The 21295-nt window shown below is 40.4% G+C and overlaps 1 protein-coding gene across 1 annotated transcript in view; it reads left to right on the forward strand.

Moving 5' to 3' along the window:
- Positions 1-21295, forward strand: part of DNAH14 (dynein axonemal heavy chain 14) — a 388242-nt gene that overhangs the window by 358116 nt on the left and 8831 nt on the right. Inside the window, exons 78-85 of the mRNA XM_052654143.1 lie at positions 1919-2116; positions 3647-3756; positions 5338-5607; positions 6334-6409; positions 7873-8063; positions 10600-10760; positions 11764-11960; positions 17287-17399. Coding sequence (XP_052510103.1) covers positions 1919-2116; positions 3647-3756; positions 5338-5607; positions 6334-6409; positions 7873-8063; positions 10600-10760; positions 11764-11960; positions 17287-17399 — 1316 coding nt within the window. The remainder of the gene's footprint in view (positions 1-1918; positions 2117-3646; positions 3757-5337; positions 5608-6333; positions 6410-7872; positions 8064-10599; positions 10761-11763; positions 11961-17286; positions 17400-21295) is intronic.

Consider the following 21295-nt stretch of genomic DNA (forward strand, 5'->3'; position numbering starts at 1 on the left):
CCAATTCTTCCAAAATTACATATCACATTTAATGTCAATCCAATTAGAACCCTATTAGGAAGATTCTGGAATTGATAAAGTTTACATAGAAGAAGACACACTGAAGAAGAAACTGGAAATATACAAAAAATTAAAATACTGCAAGAATCTCCCTTCACCAGATATCAAAACATATTTTAAAAAATCCACTATACTAAATCCAATATTGTTTGGCAGAAGTAGACAACAAATCAGTGAGACATAATGGAGAATACAGAAATAGATCTGAGTTTATATGAAATTTTAATATTGACATAGAAAATATTTTAACTCAGTAATGAGGGATTTTTTTTTAAGTAAAAGATACTGGTTATACTGGCCATCCAGCTGGGAGAAAATTGGTTTGGCCCTTTATCTTATACTGTATACAAATATAAATTTCAGAATGGAGTAAACTTTAAATGTATACTAAAACAATAAAAATCTTTAAAAATAAATTTGGGAGAGTACATGTACAATTGTGGAGTTAGGGATAACTTAGCTAAAATTCAAAACCCAGAACCATAAAAGAAAAGATACGCATGAGTGATTATAAAAACTTCTATATGGAAAACGACAACAAAATAAAGTCAACAGACAAATCACAGATTTAGGATAATATCTGCAATGCAAATATCTTACAGAGTTAATGTCTATAATATACAAGAGCTCTCACATTTTAACAAGAAAAAGACAATCCAAAGGAAAAATAGCTAATGTACAAAAAAATCAAATCTTGACCAATAGACATAAAAAAAGATTCTGAAAATAACTAGTAGCAAGTGAACTACAAATTAACAGCATAGTACAAAAAAATTGCCTGGGGCAACCTCTCCTAGTAGAGGAAGTGATGAAAGAACCGTGGAAGGAATGAGAGAACGGTGGCAACTGTTAGTGGAAACATGAATTGTTGCAGCCATTGAACAACAGTAGCCAAGATATGTTGGTTGGTCAGTTGCAGGATGGTGTATATAAAGATAGGAATACAGAAGAAAAAAAAAAGATGAGAGGAAAGGAGAGATGAAAGATAGTTGAAGAACTGAGGGAGGATAGAAAGGGAGAGAGAGAGGAGGGCAGGTCAGAAGGGAAAAAGAAGGAATGAAATCAGTTTATGTGCATATAGTTTCATAGGGGGCTTCCCTTGTGGCTCAGATGGTAAAGACTCTGCCTGCAATGCAGACGACCTGGGTTCAGTTTCCCCTAGAGAAGGGAATGGCTACCCACTCCAGTATTCTTGCCTGGAGAAGCCCATCGACAGAGGAGCCTGGCAAGGCCGTCCATGGGGTCGCAAAGTGTCGGTAAGCGTAGCTCAAGACATTGTTAACAATGATGGCCTCATGGCAGGGGCTCTGAAGGCTAGAGTAGGGGGTAGGAGAAAATTTACATTCCCTTGTTTATCCTTTCATATCTTCTGAATTCAGTGTGTGCTTGTGCATGCTTAGCTGCTTCAGTCGTGTCTGACTCTGTACAACCCTGTGGATTACAGCCTGCCAGGCTCCTCTGTCCATGGGGATTCTCCACGCAAGAATGCTGGAGTGGGTTGCCAGGCCCTCCTCCAGGGGATCTTCCTGACCCAGAGATCGAACCTGCATCTCTTAATGTCTACCTGCTTTGCCAGGCGGGTTCTTTACCACTAGTGCTACATGGGAAGCCCTCTGAATTCAGTACTACGTGTTTGTTTTGTCTATTCAAAAAATAAAAATATTAATCAGTTAAGTAATTCAAAATTTGTTCAACAACAATAAGTAAAATATATAGCCTAATATTTTTATTCTTTTTTTTCCACGTATTTTTAAAGAGAAATTATATGCAGCTGTTTGAGTTGTTGATTTTCTGTTAAACCATGAAAACAACCTGAAAACATGTGCTTAAATAATGAAAACTAGTGCATTTTCTACAGGTTGCCATAAAGGTGCTGGAAAATTTCCTGAGTGCTCAGTCCAGTATTCCTTGGCAGACACTGCGCTACCTGATTGGGGAGGTGGTTTACGGTGGCTGGGTGACTGACACCTGGGACAGGCGATGTTTAAACACCCTTCTCTACAAATTTTGTAATCCTGAAGTTCTAAAAGATGACTTCAGTTTCTCTACTGATGAGGTAAGAAAAGGATTTATTTTCTTAACATTTTGATTATGTTTAACTAAGGATTGCTCCATTATTTAAAATCTATATTAAAATAAATTTTAACATTCACTTTTCTCACTTTCTTTTTATGTATTTATTTATGGCTGCACTGGATCTTCACTGCTGCATGCAAGCTTTTCTCTGGTTGCTGCAAGTAGAGGCTATTCTGTAGCTGCAGTGTGTGGGCCTCTCACTGCAGCAGCTTCTCTTGTTGCAGAACTCAGGTTCTAACTGCAAGGGCTGAGCAGTTATGGCACTCAGGCTTAGCTGCCCCATGACATGTGGAATTTTCCTGGACCAGAGATTAAATTCATGTCCCCTGCATTGGCAGGCACGTCTTCAACCACTGGACCACCAGAGAAGCCCTTAACATTCACTTTTAATGGTGTTTTTCAACTTTCAGTGTGGCTTCCCAGGTGTCACAGTGATAAAGAACCCACCAGCCAATGCAGGAGATGCAAGAGACAAGGGTTAGATCCCTGAGTCAGGAAGATACACTGGAGGAAGAAACAGCAACCCACTCCAGTATTCTTGCCTGAGAAATCCCATGGTCAGAGGAACCTGACAGGCCACAGTCCATGGGGTTGCAAAGAGTCGGACACGACAGAGCACGCACACACACACACACACATAACTTTTAGTACTACAAAAGTAAATGACCATCACTCTATTAATTACCATTTTATCTACCTATCCGTATCCTAAACACCCTCCACAGATGACCTGGATATGACCTCTGTCTCTCCTTCTCCTCTTCCCACCAGGCCCACACCCGCTTTACCATGATCACCCAGATGGCATTATCTTCCTTCTCATCTTCCTGGGAATTCCCTGGTGGTCCAGTGGTTAGGACTCTGCACTTTCACTGCTGAGGGAGGCAGGTTCAGTCCCTGGTAGGGGAACCTGCAAACTGTGGCACGCCCTTCCCCACCACTAAAAAAAATTATCTTTTTCATCTTCCATTCACTTCCCCTACACAAGTTGCCAGCCATCACAGTGATGCCAAGTCCTCCCTCCCAACTCTCAGGCCAGAGGTCTGCAGGATTTTTGCTCTGCTAGCAACCATCCACCAAGGGCACAACCTGGAATCTACGCTATTAAATGCAGCATTATGCTGGCCAGTAAATGAAAAGAATGATAAATGGCTCATGCCCTCTGGGAACCTAGAGTATAGAATACAAAGGACAAGGAAGCAGAAGTAAGTTAAGCTGTGCTGGCCTGATCCACCCTTGTCGACTGATGTCTTTTTCTCATTTAATGCTCAAAACAACTATGTGAAATAGATGTTATCCCCAGTTGGAGATGAGGAAACTGGGGTTCTCAGGGTGCAGCCACATACAGTAAAGAGAGCTGAGATTCAAGGAGTCTACCCTAAGCACTGAAAAAGACGAAACTCCGCGTCATCCCTCGTCCTCTCTCTGTTTAGCGTTTAACTTCCATCCAGGCCTCCACCTTTGTGGAGCAAGAGTCTCCAGTTTACACACAGCAGTTGTGCCCTGGCAGATGATTGCTAACGGAGGGAAAAATCCTCCAGACCTCTGGTTTGAGAGTGTGGAAAGAGGACTTGACATGAACGTGACGGGTCGGATTTTGCATAAGGGAGATGATGGAAGGTGAGAAGGAAGACGACACAATCTGTTAAGGCAGGAAAAGCTATGAGTTGTTTTTTAGATTTCCATTAAGAGAAAAAAAAACTTTTAAATAATGCTTTAGTTGTTTAGAGTCTAAATTCAACCCTTAAGATAAAATTATCCTTGAAAGTTTTTTAAGTTGCAAAAAAGTACAGTGCGCATAGTTTTGTATATAGACTGTTACTTAAGTATGCTCAAGAGAATATGAAACATAGCATATAATTCCATTGGCAGAATTCTATCAGACTGCAGAATAAGATTCTAACATCATAAATTCAATTATTTAGTTGCTTTAAATGCTGCAATTTTATGACAGTTTTGTCATAAAAACTTGCCAGCTCTTCCTATTCCTTGTCATAATCTTAGTTTCTGCAGATAATTTTTTATTAATGTCTCTGTTAGTTGGTGTTTCTCTGTGCTTGTGTTCAGTCACTCAGTCACATCTGACTCTTAGTGATCCCATGGACTATAGCCCACCAGACTCTTTTTTCCATGGAATTTTCCAGGCAAGACTACTAGAATGGGCTGCCATTTCCTTCTCCAGGGGATCTTCCTGATCCAAGGATCGAACCTGAGATTCCTGCGTCTCCTGCATTGGCAGGTGGATTCTTTACGACTGCACCGCCTGGGAAGCCCCAGTGTCTCCCTGTGGCCCTCATCAATTGGTCAATGTTTTCCTTGAAGCTATCAAGAAAGCCATTACTACCCACTTTCCTGGCCATGTGAACAATGCATTTCTCTTCTTTGTCAGTGGTCAGTTACTCCTTTTTGTTTTTTCCCTCTCTTTAACACTTAAGGCCTAGGACCAGACCTGACACAAAATATTTATTCTGTATAGTGTTCTATTGCTCAAGCAGCCACAGAATCAGATTGATAGGAGAGTTAAATAATTTGAGGCAATGTTTTTAAACTTTCAAAATCCTTGGCCACAAATGTTTTACTGTCTTTCCAGATACCAAATGTTCTCACTCCCTCTCAGACCCCTGAAAGTTCTCATTCCATTACAGTGTTAAGGTCAAGGATCTTGAGCAGATGAGACTCTTTGGGTGCAGTTCCTGTGGTGTAACTCCCTAAGTCGTTCCCCTTCATATGAAGATCTTTTAATTAAAAGACACCTGGCAGTCTGTATGGTAGGGTGCATGGCAACCTCCTCCAAGAGGATTTATGCCAACACTCCGAGCCTCCCAGCACTGCTGCTGCCAGTGCCCCTGACCCCACGGCAGGCCACTGTTGACCCACACCTCCACAGGAGACTCCCAGACACTCACAGTTCCTCATCACCGGGTGAAGCCTGAAGCATCTCACCTGTCACAAAACCAAAGTCCTCTAGAGATTCCTCTTGCCGTTGCCAGCTCTTCATTTGTGACACACAACCAGACTACACAAAACAGAGATCATACAGAAAGCATGCCGTCCCAACTTCAGAGAAGTCAGTCTCCAGCCAGCTCTGGCCCTCAGGAAAATCCACTACTTTATAAAATCATGAGCAGGGAAAAGCCTTTCCCTGTGAGGTCTGATGACAAAGAATGTCCAGCACAGTGAATGGTACATTGGAAAAAACAGTCTTCAGGGCAGTGGAAGAGGCGTTATTGAAGAACAGGGCCCATTGAAGGAGAACACCACCAACAGGACAGAGTCCTATGTGTTGGTGGTGTTTTATGGGAACAAAGTCTACAATGTGAAAATATACTTGCTGGAGAGGAATCAGCAGTTTTCCCTAGGGATAGGACTCAGAGGAGATGAAAAGTTTGACTCGGTGGAAGCCATCATCGAACACTGCAAGTGTTTTGCTATTAAACTCATTGATGGGAAAGATAAAACTGGGGTCCACAGGTAGCAGTGTTACTTGACTCAGCCCTTCCCTCTCAACAGACACTTCTCACCTAGGTAGCCTGGTCTTTGGTCTTTGGTCTTTGTTTCATCTTCAGATCAGTGGATCCAATGCCTCTATCAGTTTTTGCCTTTATTTCAAGATTATTCTCTATGGCTTCTTTGATTTTGTAGAAAAAAATCATGGAAACTGGAAAATCAGCCATGGTTTTGAAAGCTCACACCACAGAAGAAATATGCATAATATGCAAAAAAAAAGTGGCTTTTACAAAATAAAAACTAAAAGACATTTAATCTATGCTCAATGGCTACCATTTACATCACAGGCAATGATGGGAGAGGCATAGGACTGTGTCTTCCCTGCAGAGAGGGGGAAATGGAAGACACACAGCAGTCACTAGTCCACAGAAATTCTGAAACCCCAATGGGTAAATGCTGCATTTCCTTGATTAGGACTCAGTCTTATTTCCTGTGAGGATTCAGAAGCTCTTGCCTCCCTCCACTGGGATCTTGGTTCCACCCTCTGAGTTAGACTTCCAGTTCCATAGAAAGTAGCTCTTGTTGACAGCTAAATAGTTTTCTCACATGCTTCTTGTCTGTAGTTGTACAAGAACCTGAAGTCCTCTCTCCATGTTTTACTGCCTCTGTCCCTTTTGGTCCACGCTGATATAATTCACTTTTAACACCATGCATCTCTTACGAATCAGTTTATAATCTAATAAACAAAAGCTGCACTAGCACATATCCTTGGAGCAGTGTAGCTGCACTGTTCTGGCTCAAGGTTACTCATAAGGTGACAGTCAAGGTACCATCTGGGGCTGCAGTCATGAATGCTTAACAGAGGCCGGAGGATCTACTCCCAAACTCACTCACAAGTTCATGGGCTGGCCATCGGTCAACTCATCTTCCATCATTTGGGAGCACTGGGGCCACTTGATGGTCCTCAAACATGGCAACTGGCATCCCCAGAGTGAGTTAACCAAGAGGGAGGGAAGAAGCTGCAGTGCCTTTTAAGACCTGGTCTCCAAAGTCTCACTCCAGAGAGAAATAGGGAGATATTGGTCACAGGGTTCAAACTTTCAGTTATAAGATAAATAGGCTCTAGGGATCTAATGTGTAGCATGATAACTATAGTTAATAACACTGTATTATAAACTAGAAATATGCTAGATAACAGATGCTAAGCAATATCACGACAACAACAACAAAAAAATAACTATATGGATGTGAGAGATGTGTTCATTAATTTGATTGTGATCATTATTTCACAACTTCCATTTGTATCAAATTATCACATTATATACCTTAAATATATATAGCTTTATTTTTCCATTATACCTCAGTAAAGGTGGTGGGGAGTAGGGGTAGAGAGAAGGTAGAATAATATATATGTTATGAGCTGAAATTTTTTTAATAAAATTTTATTTTAAAGCTTAAAAAAAAAAATAAAGTCCCATTCCATCCCTTCCATTTTATTTATGTTTGACAGAAGCAGTCACTTAGTCCAACCTCCAGTTGAGAAAAGGAGAATTAGACTCCATCTTTTGGAGAGTTGAATATTAAAGAATTTGACATATTTTTAACCAGCACAGCCACGTTTATCATTATGACTTAATAGGTTTTTAAAAACATATTTTTTCTTAATTAGTTGTGACCTTGGATCAAAGGAATAACTGCTTACCTTACAGAGCCTTTATCCAATCAGTACTTGGTTATAACTTGTCAACTGGGAAATATACCTGGCAAACAGGAAGAAAAAGCTTTTCATTTCCCTATTAAATAACTTTTTAACTCACTTGGTTTTTTGTTTTTTGCTTATTTTAACTGGAAGTGTGTCTCTTTTGACCATCTTCCCCAGTTTTGCCCACCCCACCCCCCGCCGACTCCCTTAGTCTCTTCAGTTATTCTTAAGATCGTGCTCACATGTCTTCCATAGGCTTTACCAGAGTAAAATGACTTCTTAATTCTTGAGTGCATCCATTATCGGTGGCTGTAGGTCACTGAGGCAATGGGTAGTCAGAATCACCCTCCTTTCTTTTTTCCTTTCTCTTTTTCCAATGAGAAAGTTATATGTGTCTGTCATGAAACTGCACTTCATAATATAGCCCAAGTGCAACTTTTGACAGAAGTATCTAGAGTATACCATCAACAAATAAGCATAAAATAATGTATAAAATTTCATGGGGAAATATCATCTTCATACATTGCCAAAAGTAAATGTTTCAGTAAGTAAAAACTAACCAGTGTTTAAATTTTCACATATATTAGCCACTGCCAAAATCTGGAAGCATGAAGGACTACATACGCACTATCCAGTCTTTGCCTGACGACGACCCTCCTGAGCTCCTAGAATTACACCCTGAGGCCACAAGGGGTTTCAGGGAGATCCAGGCCCAGAAGTTCATTGATAATCTCATTGGCATGCAGCCAAGATTTACCATCACCAACCTCATATTCAGGTAAGAACTCACTAGGAAGAAATATTAGTTGTAAACTATTAAATATCCATTTGAAGATATACAATATATTACTTACAGAAAAATACAGTCAAAAAACACAGAAACTAAATTCTCCAAATGACAGAGAAGCAAGTTTGCATACACAGGAGCACACACACACATATAATTACCAAGCCTGTAGTAGGTTCAAGATAATCTTCATTGAATGAGTGAATTGTACCTGGTATTTTTTAACTCAATCTGTATAAATATGAAATGTTATATTTACTTCTATAGGACCTAGACATACGTGTGTGTGTGTGTTTCTGTGTGTGCTCAGTCACCCAGTACTGTCCGACTCTTTGGGGCCCCATGGACTGCAGCCTGCCAGACTGCTCTGTCCATAGAATTTTCCAGGCAAGAATACTGGAGTGGGTTTCCATTACCTATTCGGGGGGATCTTCCCAATCCACGGATCAAACCCCTTTTGGGTCTGGCGGATTCCTTGGCAGGCAGATTCCTTACCCCTAGGGCCACCTGAGAAGCTCACATTTTTATCTATCTACCTAGAAAAGCTCTGAACCCACTGGAATCCTGCATTCTCTTAGTCTTTCTGTCTCTTTAGACAACACGACTCATGTTAAAATAACATCTGGGGACGTCTGTGGTGGTCCAGTGGTTAAGACTTCACTTTCCAATGCAGGGGATATGGGTTCACTCCCTGGTCAGGGAGCTAAGATCCCACATGCCTCATGACCGAAAAACCAGAATATAAAGCAGAAGCAATATTATAGCAAATTCAATAAGGATTTTTTTAATGGTCCATATATTTTTAAAAAAAATTTTTTAATGACATCTCATTGGATTTGGCTGTGACTTTAGCTATTTGTTCATATCCGTCAAGATCAAATCTACTGACACAAAATAAGATCATTGGATACTCATTTCACTGACAAAATGAACATATATTAACTACCTGTGACATAGAAGGAAAGCTGACATTTAGAGATAGAAGACTATGCAATTGAAACTCCTTCAGTAAGTCCCCGGAATATCAGGTTGAATTTCCTGCAGGCCCTACACGTTTAAGGATTAATTCTGCACTTTTCTTTTTTTAATGAGGTTGACAACAACCCCTGCTTTTTTAGGGGGTGGGGGCACCACACAGCACTCAGGGATCTTAGTTACCCACCATGGGTGGAACCTGTGCCCCTCCCTCTCCCTGCAGTGGAAGCAGCATAGTCTTAACCACTGGACCGCCAGGGAAGCCCAATTCTGCTCTTTTAGCGTTCAATAAATACACCAGTAAGAGATGAGATGATTATAAGGGAATGCTTTTAATAAGCAGACCAAATATGTGTATTAATATCCCTTTGGTCATGTGGAGAGGCTACGATTATTGCAGTTAGGCCACCTTCACTAAAAAGTTTACTAGAAACTTGTTTGTGGGACTTGACTTGAAAGATCTCTCACATTCAAGGTAATTCTTCAGTGGTAAGCAAATCCTACACTTAGAATATGAGTTTGATTTTTTTTTTAATCTTTTGATCCTTCAACCATTTGGATGAGTTCCACTGAATAATCCTACTTTAACGTCAAAAGCAAAGCATAATGACAAAGCTAGGAAAACGTCAGTTCATGCAAGTTGCAAACTGTCTCAGAAGCAGCTCTTGTTGTTTTTGTTGTTGTTCAGTTGCTCAGTCGTGTCCGATTCTTTGCAACCCCATGGACTGCAGCCCTCCAGGCTTCCCTGTCCTTCACCATCTCCCGGAGTTTGCTCAAACTCATGTCCATTAAGTGACGATGGCATCCAACCATCTCATCCTCTGCACTGTTAAACTAAATACACAGCTTATCACCAGATTATCACTTACTTCGAAGGACTACATTCATTCAACTGTGTGAAACCTGGAATGTTTGCTGGAAAACCAGTATATATACAGTTACACTAGCATATAGAGTAACAGAGTGGTGGAACTCAAAAGAGGTGTACCCCATTCCCTCTTCATCCACTGTACAGGGAGGTCCTATCATCTCCCTGAACCCTGATTTCTGCATCTGTAAAAGGATTCCAAAGACCTCCTCTGTCTTCAGTGTTGGTATGGCCTTACTCCTACCAGGCCTATACACATGCTGTTCTCCTGTCGCCACCACTGAGTGTGTTACCAGGAAGCCCTGTGTATGAACACAGAGGAGTCTGACATGCAGTTGAGTAACCTATCAAGCTACTGAAGCATCCTCTGTCTGGTTGCCTCCTTGTTTGCATCCCAGTCTTGGTAACTTGTTTCATGCAGATGCATTCAGATGAATACTTTTCAAAGAAACCTTTAGAAAACTTTAAAAATATGAATCTCCTTGCAAATGTCTGAAGTGCATTGGGCAGTTTTCTCACCTGTAAAGTGGAATGAACTCCATGGTCTCTGTAAGTCTCCGTGGTCTCCATATCACAGTTCTGTGGTTCTGTGAATTTGTGTTTACCTTCAGATGGGGCCTACATAGAGGGCCCTCCTAGATTGGACAAGCCTGTATCTCCTTTTTTCTTTTGATTTCCTTGCAGTCGTGAGAAGAGCAAGGATGAGCTGGTGATGGCAATGTTATCGGACATGCTAACGCGGCTGCCACTGTCTGTAGAGAAAGAAGAATGGGCTGGAACTCCAAGCACACTGAAGTACATCATGTTAAGCCCCATCTGGGAGTCTTTTCATAAAGATCCCAAAGGTAAGCCTGGGACAAGAGGAGAAGTCCTCCCCTCAGGCTGGCCTCCTCAGGAAAGGACCCCAGCATCAGGAGGACAAAAGTTATTAACAAAGTGGAAAGGCCAATGTGAGATGGAAAACTAACGCAATGCCCTCGTCTCTCTCCAAGCTGAGTGATGGGGAACAGAAGAGAAAATGATGGGGGCAGGGATAGACAGGGGGAAGGTCCATGACCCCCAAGACAAAAGTAAAGGAGTAATAACGATGTAGAAAACCAGAAAGGAGCAAGTCTGCTTGAGAGAGTCTACAGAGCTTTCAAGTCTCTGTCCTTTTTGCTTCTCTGCCTGACGGAACAGCATTTTGGGCAGGGAGATTTAGGTGGGCTCTCTGACCCTCTCCAAGCTGGGAGACTTCTGCACTCTGAGGAGCAAAGGGGAGGGAGGGACGGCAGATCCAGAGGAGACAGAGCAATCCTCATTGTCCAGAGTTGGCTCCACTCCCAGCTCTGAGAGGCCAAAGTGTTGGACTGTGGTAATTTGCCCTATTAAATTTTCAACATCCATACTTTAACCCTTTAAAGAGATTCAGCCTTTACTGTTCACCTGAAACTGTCACAACATTGTTAATCTGCTATACCCCAATACAAAATGAAGTTAAAAAAAAAAAAAGATTCATTTTGGAGCCTACAAGCTAAACTAATGGTTGAAAAAGTCAAAAGAATAATAATATTTCATGACACAAATATTTTATGAAATTCAAACTTGAGTGCCCACAAATAGAGCTTTATTGTGGTGCAGCTATGATTATTTGTTTTCACGTTGTCTATGCCTGCACCTGCTCTACATTGGGAGAGTTGAGTATCCCACAAAGCCTGGGATATTTACTAACTGGCCTTTTGCAGAAAATAGTTTTCAATCCTTGGGCTACTCACATCAAACTCCTTTAATTTCCAAAGCTTATATCTCTCCAAGTAAAGCCTCATCTTATCTGAAAGATGCCACAGTTTTTTTCTTCTTTTAATCCAGGCTATGATCCACTTATCCACTGTGTCTTGCTAACCTTTTTGATCCAAGAAATTGAAAGATTTGATCAGTTGCTATCTATTATACATAAGTCTCTGAAAGATCTTCGACTTGCTATAAAAGGAGAGATTATCCTTACCCAAGAATTGGAGGAAATATATGACTCTTTTCTTAATACAAAAGTGCCCAAATTGTGGCAGGTAAGCAATTATCCTTTCCCATTCACACGCTTGATTGAAATAAATGCCCTAGTTCTAGGGAAAGGGTAAGTTAAATATGGTATAGACTCATGATGAAATATTATGTATCCATTAAAAGCTGTTGACTTTTATATATACTTTTGGTGACAATATATACTTTTGGTGTAAGTATATATTAATAAAATCTGAGAGGGCAATTTGGCAATTCTACTTAAATAAATTTATCTAAGAGATATTTGTGGCAGGGCTTTTTATGTTTCAGCATAAAGCTGAAAACAACTCGAATGCCTCTTAATGGAAATCTGGTTAGATAAATTATGATATATCCAAATAATAAGGTATGTGTTGATATGCTAGAAAGATCTCTAAGATCTTTTTCTCTAAGAAATTTTTTTAAGTTTTAGAACACTAAGTCATTTTTAAGGATTATAAATATATATATACTTCTATAAAACACATGCTTACATAAATGTGTATAAAAACACGTATGTTTTAGATTCAAGAAACCCAAGTTAAAATTTTGAAAGTTCAAAACAGCGAAAAGCACTGGGCTGACAGCCCCATCCCACCCACTAGGGCATCCAAGAGGCACATCAAGGGAGATGGGACTGAGAACAGGTCCACAAAGAAAGCATGGGCCTGGTAGGGGCCAGCTGGTGCCCAGCACCAGGATGAGCTCGGGTCCCAGGTCAGCTCCAAGGTAAACTCACTGCAGGCCGAGGTCTGCTGATAACCAGTGACTGGAGAGAGCCAGGCAGCTGTGTACAGTGGGATGGGGAGAAGGTGGGGGTAAGGGGATGTTGCTTGTGCAGAGGGCTGGTGGCTGTAAAAATTTCTTTTGTAATGTAGGAGATGGGGGTGAAGTATGTGCTGCCTCAGATTTCTGGCCTCGCTTGGCCCATTTGCTCTCTGGCAATAAATTGTTTCTATTAGCCAAAAAAAATTCTATAGGCAAAAAATAAAAGATCATAAGAACATATCCAGAATGCAACCCAGAGAGACTAAGAATGGAAACTATGAAAGAGCTTTGAAGATTCGCAGAGGGCAAACAGACTGTCCAACATTAGTCTGACTGAAGTTCAGAAGAGGAGAAGAGAGAGGATGAAGCAGAGGCAGTAATTAAAGGAATAAGAGCTGAGAGTTTTCCAGAATCGATAGATGTAAGAAGTTCAGTGAATCCCAAGCAGTATACATCTGTTTTAACTTATGTGTAGATACAGCCTAATAAACCTGCAGAAAATCAAAGAAAAACTCTTCAAAAGCAGCTAGAAAAAAGTAACTTTCAAAGGAATGGAAATGGTATCTCCATCGTGTCAAACGAAATGAACTGTTAAACTAAAATTGTATATACAAAACTTTTGTTTCAAAAATGAAGATAATGGGAATTCTCCGGAAATCCATTGGTTAAGACTCTGCCTTCCAATGCAGAGAGTGAGGAGTCTTAGCTCCCTGGTGTGGGAGCTAAGATCCCGCATGCCTTGTAGCCAAAATAAAATAACAGAAGCGATACTGCAGCAAATTCAATGAAGACTTTTAAAATGGCCCACATCAAAAACAAAACTTTAAAAACAAAAGATGAAATAAAAAAGACCAAAACAAGAAAATGCTGAGAGAGTTCATCATTAGCAAATGCTAAGGGAAGCCCTGAATGCCTTTCCTCATTTCCAGCAGGAAGGTGGAAGGAGGTAAGGGGGGAAGCTCTGAGATGTGAGAAGGAATGAAGAGGCGGAAAAGTGGTAAATGAGGCGGTGAATAAATTTTAAGAAAAATAAAAAGCAACAACAATATTAATATCCAGTGGGATTATTTTTTTTTAAGAAGGATAGAATATTGAACATTTTGAAATGGAAAGGTCAAGGATAGAAAGGGTCACCAATAACATATAAGCCAAGAGTGGGGAGGATATGGAATTTTTAGGTCTCAGAGAAGGACATTAAAAGTAGTAATAACCCGTAGATTTTTACAAATTAATTATGCATTGCTGTAATTTTTAGGGTAATCACTAAAACATTTGAAACAAATTGCAAAGGAGGGAGAAATGCTTGTTATATTGTTTTGTAAATAAAAAATTTTTAAAGATTCAAAATAGCATATACAGTATAATCTCAACAATATAAAAAGTATATAATCCCCTGCACATGAGTATCAAGAAACATGTACAAAAGTATTCAGAACATCATTATTTATAATGGTAAAATACTGGAGACAACTAAAATGTGTCATTCACAATAGGATGGAAAAATAATGATATATTCTTATGTTAGACTATACCAGCAGTGAAAGGGAATGAACTACAGCTACAAGCATCAGCAGGATATGCTCAAAAATAAGGATGAAATCACACACAGACAGACACACAGTCACTTCTTATTATTTATGAATTACATCTTTGTGAATCTGCCTGCTTTCTAAAATGTATTTGTAATCAAAATGTAGGCAGACACATGAAAAGATGCTCAACATCATTCATCATCAGGGAAGTGCAAATCAAAACCAGAATGAGGTATAACTTCACATCCTACTAGGATGGTTACTTCCCTGGTGGTGCAGTAGTGAAGAATCCGCCTGCCAGTGCAGGAGACGCAAAGATGCTGGTTTGATCCCTGGGTCAGGAATATCCCCTGGAGGAGGGCACGGCAGCCCACTCCAGTATTCTTGCCTGGAGAATCCCATGGACAGAGGAGGCTTGCAGGCTACTGTTCATAGGGCCACAAAGAGTCGGACACAACAGAGCACTCACTCACGCTCATGATGGTCAGAATAAAAAATGCAGACAACAATAAACATTGCAAGGATACAGAGACATTGGAATCTTCATATACTGCTCTTGGTAAAATGGTGTAGCCACTATTGGAAAATAGTATTTTATTTCCTCAAATAGTTAAACATAGAGCTGCCATTTGACCCATTAGTTCCAACCCTAAGTATATTCCCAAGAGAAGTTGAAACACTTACCCACACAAAAAAACTTGTCATGACTGTTCACAGCAGCATTATTCAGAGCCAGAAGATGGAAGCAACTCAAATATTCCTGATGAATGGACAGAATCTTGATGAATAAATTATATGGTTTGTGAATTATATCTCAATAAAGGTTTTTTTAAAACCTATAGTAGAAAACATAGAGTTTAGAGAAAGCAATGACAATTATAAATACTTAAAAACTGAGTGCAAGCTGTGAAGAGAATTGAGATATTAGATCTACAAGCTGCACATACTTGGAATCATAAGGCTTCGCAGCTTGAAAGGATCTTGGGGTTCCTCGGCTCCAATATCCTTATTTTACAGATATGGAAACTGAGCAGCAGAGCGGAGAAAGTTAACTAGTGAAAGGGCTGGGAGTCACATGTGTTCAAATTCAAGTTGAGAGAGCATGGCTCAATTGGAATCCTCTAGGTTTAGTTACCTATGGGTGAAACGAGGGCACATCTGACCGAATGGCAAGAGCTGAAATTAGCCAGGGAGAAATGTATGGCTTGGACAAGTAGGCGGGCAATAGCACCATTTAGAGACAGAGTGGGCAGAAACAGAGTCTGTTCGAGGGCAGATGCTAATATCCTGTTTTGGACATGAAACATCTCGAGAAGCTAGGGGAGGCTTCCAAGTGAAGCTATCCCGGAAAAAGTGGATAAGAGTGTAAAGCAAGATATCCATACTATCAACTTAGACAAAGTAGTGGAAACCACAGTGAATTAGATCTGAGAGAATGTAAAATAAGGAGAGGAGAAGGCTGAGGGAATATTAGGCAACACCATCTGAAAGGGAGGGAAACAGAGGAGGAGTCAAAGAATGAAACTTTAGAAGTAGAGAATTCAAGAGAAAGTTAGGATTGAGTGTGGACACAGAGAGGCAGGAGAGGGAGGAAGTAATCAGCTTAGTCAAAAGCTGCAGAGAATACAAATTAGACGAATGGGAGGGCTGAGTCTAGGGTGGGATCACGAATATAGAACGTGTAAGGTCCTTGATGACTTCTAATGAAGACACCAAATGACAACAGGTTTGGCAGGCAATGGGAAGAGGGGACAAGAGTCGATGAACTTGTTCAAGAAGCCTGGCTAGAGAAAAGAAGAGCAAGCCTAGAGAGCTACAAGGGGCCTTTTTTGCCTCCTTTGCAACACACAAGTAGGGTGGTGTTTTTATTAACTTTACTGAGGAAAATTTTACAGTGATAGTTGTATATACTTAAAGTGTACAACATGATGATTTGATATACATATACGTTGTAGAATGATTACCAAGGCCAAGATAATTAATGCATCCATCACCTCACGTAGTTAACACAGTTAACTTTCTTTATGGTGGTAAGAATGATCAAGATCTACTCTCAGCAATTTTTAAGTATAAAATACCATATTATTACTATGCTTTAGATCCTCAAAAGTTATTCTTCTTATGACTGAAAATTTGTACTCTTTGATCTACATTATCATATTTCCCCCTCCCATCTACTTCTGGCAACCCCCATTCTTCCGAGGAACATTGTTTCTATACGTAATTTGTGTAGAGTTTTTATCATGAAAAGATGTTGAATTTTGTCAAATCCTTCTTGTGCATCTATTGAAATGATCATAGGATTTTTATCCTTCATCCCTACATTGTGGTGTATCACGTTTTTTGATCTTCATGTTTAACCATCCTTATCTCCCAGGGCTGAATCCTACCTGATCACTGTTTATGATCCTTTTAATCTATTCTTGAATGCAGTTCGCTATTCCGTTGAGGATCAAACAAGCAGGACTGCGTGTTAGGTGGCTTGTGTATTTAAGATAGAAGAGTGTGTTAATAAACAAAGGGATGGAAAGTGGAAGTTGAAGCTTCAGAAAAGCAAAAATACTCCAGAAGTGCTGTGCAGTGCACAGGGGCAGGAACCAGCTTAGTCAAAAGGGGAAGGAAAAGAAGGGGGGAAAGAGACAGTGGGTGGAGATTTATAGAATTTTGTATAGGGGAAGGCCAGAAAGTTGAGATTACTTAGACTTAATGGCCTGTGAAGGTAATCTTCCCAGATAAGAGGAAAGAAGTCGGTGGGTAGAGGGGTGGGCAGCAATGAAGACTGATTGGAGAACTTGAAAAGAATGAGGAAAGACTAGCCAGGATGGAAACTTGTAAGTGTTTTATCCAAAGCACTGTTAAGATTGAGCTGATTTGCCCTGGTTAAGAGTTTTCAGATTTCTCACCTAAGTGCTTTCAGTTGGAAAATAGCATCTTCTTGCCAAGTTATTTATTTCTGGCAATTGAGTCTGTCACCAAAGTATACAGATATGTTCTTAATGCCTTCAAAGACAAATCTTTAAAAAAAAATGATGTGCCTGTTTCTCAATCCCAACAGAAATATGCCTACAAGTCAAGTAAAGCCCTGAGTTCCTGGGTGAATGACCTCATCCAGAGGCTGAACTTCTTTAACACCTGGGCCAAAATGGCATATACTGCAATGCATCATCGGTATGTAGAAAGGCTGCTCTATGTTTCTGCATCATTTTTATTTTGAACTTAATGGTTTCACCATGTAATTTCACATCCTTGGCCTCTGAGTTCTCACTGCAACATGTGAATTTAAACAAAAGAGGTGTTCTTTTTTTTTTTTAATCTAAAAAATTTTAGGGTGTTTTATTTAACGTGCAAATGTGTTAATTTCAGTATTTTTTAAGAGCTTGGGCTTTTTATTTTAAACTTTATTTAATTGAAGGATAATTGATTTACAGAATTGTGTTGGTTTCTGCCAAACATCAACATGAATCAGCCATAGGTATACATATGTCCCCTCCCTCTTGAACCTCCTCCCATCTCCCTCCCCATCCTACCCCTCAAGGTTGTTACAGAACCCCAGTTTGAGATCCCTGAATCATACAGCAAATTCCCATTGGCTATCTATTTTACACATGGTAATATAGGTTTCCATGTTACTTTCTCCAAACATCCCACCATCTCCTCAAAATGAGGGATTCTTATCTTCAGTTTAGGAGGAGGAAACAGAGATCTAAGAACTGGAGAGTTCCTTCCAAGGTCACTCTACCCTAAGAGACAGAGGTAGAAACAGAACCTAGTACCTTCCTCTTTCTGTTATGCTACACTATGTCATGTGACACTAGCAGGAAGAAATGGGAAAAGAAAGAAAAACTAATTACTTATAATTTTAAATTTTTTAATACATAGCACAAAACAATTTGTAAGGCATGACAGTAGTTCACATTTAAGGAGTGCCTCACAGGGTGTTGGGCTTCCCAGGTGGTTCAGTTCAGTTCAGTCACTCAGTCGTGTCCTACTCTTTGTGACCCCATGGACTGCAGCATGCCAGGCCTCCCTGTCCATCACCCACTCCCAGAGCTTGCTCAAACACATGTCCATCGAGACGGTGATGCCATCCAACCATCTCTTCCTCTGTCATACTCTTCTCCTCCAGCATCAGGGTCTTTTCCAATGAGTAAGTTCTTTGTATCAGGTGGCCAAAGTATTGGAGTTTCAGCTTCAGCATCAGTCCTTCCAGTGAATATTCAGGACTGATTTCCTTTAGGATGGACTGGCTGGATCTCCTTGCTGTCCAAGGGACTCTGAAGAGTCTTCTCCAACACCATAGTTCAAAAGCATCAATTCTTCGGCATTCAGCTTTCTTAATAGTCCAACTCTGACATTCATACATGACTACTGGAAAACCATAGTTTTGACTAGAAGGACTTTTGTCGGCAAAGTAATGTCCCTGCTTTTTAATATCCTGTCTATGATGGTCATAGCTTTTCTTCCAAGGAGTAAGTGTCTTTTCATTTCATAGCTGCAGTCACCATCTGCAGTGATTTTGGAGCCCCCAAAAATAAAGTATCTCATTGTTTCCATTGTTTCCCCATCTATTTGCCATGAAGTGATGGGACCAGATGAGACCAGAGACTTAGTTTTCTGAATGTTGAGTTTTAAACCAACTTTTTCACTCTCCTCTTTCACTTTCAGCATTATTGGTTGGGGCATAGACTTGGATTACTGTAATATTGAATGGTTTGCCTTGGAAATGAACAGAGATCATTCTTTCATTTTTGAGATTGCATCCAAGTACTGCATTTTGGACTCTTTTGTTGACTATGATGGCTACTCCATTTTTTCTAAGGGATTCTTGCCCACAGTAGTAGATATAATGGTCATCTGAGTTAAATTCACCCATTCCAGACCATTTTAGTTTGCTGATTCTGAACTTCCAGATGTTCAAGCTGGATTTAGAAAAGGCAGAAGAACCAGAGATCAAATTGCCAACCTCCACTGGATCATCGAAAAAACAAGAGAGTTCCAGAAAAAAAAAAAAATCTACTTCTGCTTTATTGATTATGCCAAATCCTTTGACTGTGTGGAGTACAACAAACTGTGGAAAATTCTTCAAGAGACGGGAATACCAGACCATCTGACCTGCCTCTGGGGAAATCTGATGCTGGTCAAGAAGCAACAGTTAGAACTGGACATGGAACAATAGACTGATTTCAAATAGGGAAAGGAGTATGTCAAGGCTGTATATTGTCACCTTGCTTATTTAACTTATATGCAGAGTACATCATGAGAAATGCTGGACTGGATGAAACACAAGCTGGAATCAAGATTGCCAGGGAAAATATCAGTAACCTCAGATACACAGATGACACCACCCTTATGGCAGAAAGCAAAGAACTAAAGAGCCTCTTGATGAAAGTGAAAGAGGAGAATGAAAAAGTTGACTTAAAACTCAACATTCAGAAAACAAAGATCATGGCATCTGGTCCCATCACTTCATGGCAAATCAATGGGGAAACAGTGGAAACAGTGACAGACTTTACTCTTTTGGGTGCCAAAATCACTGCAGATGGTGACTGCAGCCATGAAATTAAGAGATGCTTGCTCCTTGGAAGACAAGCTATGACCAACTTAGACAGCATATTAAAAAGCAGAGACATTACTTTGCTGACAGAGGTCCATTAGTCAAAGCTATGGGTTTTCCAGTAGTCCTGTATGGATATAAGAATTGGACTATAAAGAAAGCTGAATGTTGAAGAATTGATGCTTTTGAACTGTGGTGTTGGAGAAGACTCTTGAGAGTCCCTCGGACAGCAAGGAGATCCAGCCAGTCCATCCTAAAGGAGATCAGTCCTGAAATGGAAGGACTGATGCTGAAGCTGAAACTCCAGTACTTTAGCCACTTGATGCGAAGAACTGATTCATTTGAAAAGACCCTGATGCTGGGAAAGATTTAAGGTGGGAGGAGAGGGGGACGACAGAAGGTGAGATGGTTAGACGGCATCAATGACTAAATGGACATGAGTTTGAGCAAACCCCGGGAGTTGGTGATGGACAGGGAGGCCTGGCGTGCTGCAGTCCACGGGGTCACAAAGAGTCGGACATGACTGAGTGACTGAACTGAACTTTCACTTTCATCAAGACACTGTTTAGTTCTTCCTCACTTTCTGCCATAAGGGTGGTGTCATCTGCATGTCTGAGGTTATTGATATTTCTCCCAGCAATATTGATTCCAGCCTGTGCTTCATTCAGCCGGCATTTCACATGATGTATTCTGCATATAAGTTAAATAAGCAGGGTGACAATATACAACCTTGACATACTCCTTTCCCAATTTGGAACCAGTCTGTTTTTCCATGTCCGGTTCTAACTGCATACAGATGCTTCTTGACAGATTTCATACAGATTTCGCAGGAGGCAGGTAAGGTGCTCTGGTATTCCCAACTCTTGAAGAATTTTCCAGTTTATTGTGATCCACAAAGTCAAAGGCTTTGGGGTAGTCAATAAAGCAGAAGTAGATGTTTTTCTGGGACTCTTTGCTTTTTCTATGATGCAACGGATGTTGGCAATTTAATCTCTGGTTCCTCTGCCTTAATGGTATAGAATCCACCTGCTGATGCAGGAGACGCAGGTTCCATTCCTGGGTTGGAAAGATCTGGAGAAGGAAATGGCAACCCATTCCAGTATTCTTATCTGGAGAATCCCACAGACAGAGGAGCCTGGTGGCCTATAGCCCATAGAATCACAGAGAGTAAGACATGTCTGAGAATGCACACACACTCACAGGGTGCCATTTTTTCAAAGCATTTTGCTCATACCAATTGAATTAACTCTCATAGTAACCCTGTGATATGAAGTAGGTACGATTATTTATCATTCTCATTTTAGAGATATGGAAATTGACACAAAAACATGGAGCAACTTGCCCAAATTTTTACAGCTAGAAAGTGGAAGTATTGAGATTTGAACCCAGAAAACCTAGTTCCAAAGTCTATACCAAACTGTCTCTTTCACCATTGAACAATAAGTGAATGTTACTGTTTATCTTCTTAGAGAAGGCAGTAACTCAAACCCAATCTGCAAGATTCCACAAA

This window comes from Budorcas taxicolor, chromosome 16, assembly GCF_023091745.1.
Source record: "Budorcas taxicolor isolate Tak-1 chromosome 16, Takin1.1, whole genome shotgun sequence".
Lineage (NCBI taxonomy): Eukaryota > Metazoa > Chordata > Mammalia > Artiodactyla > Bovidae > Budorcas > Budorcas taxicolor.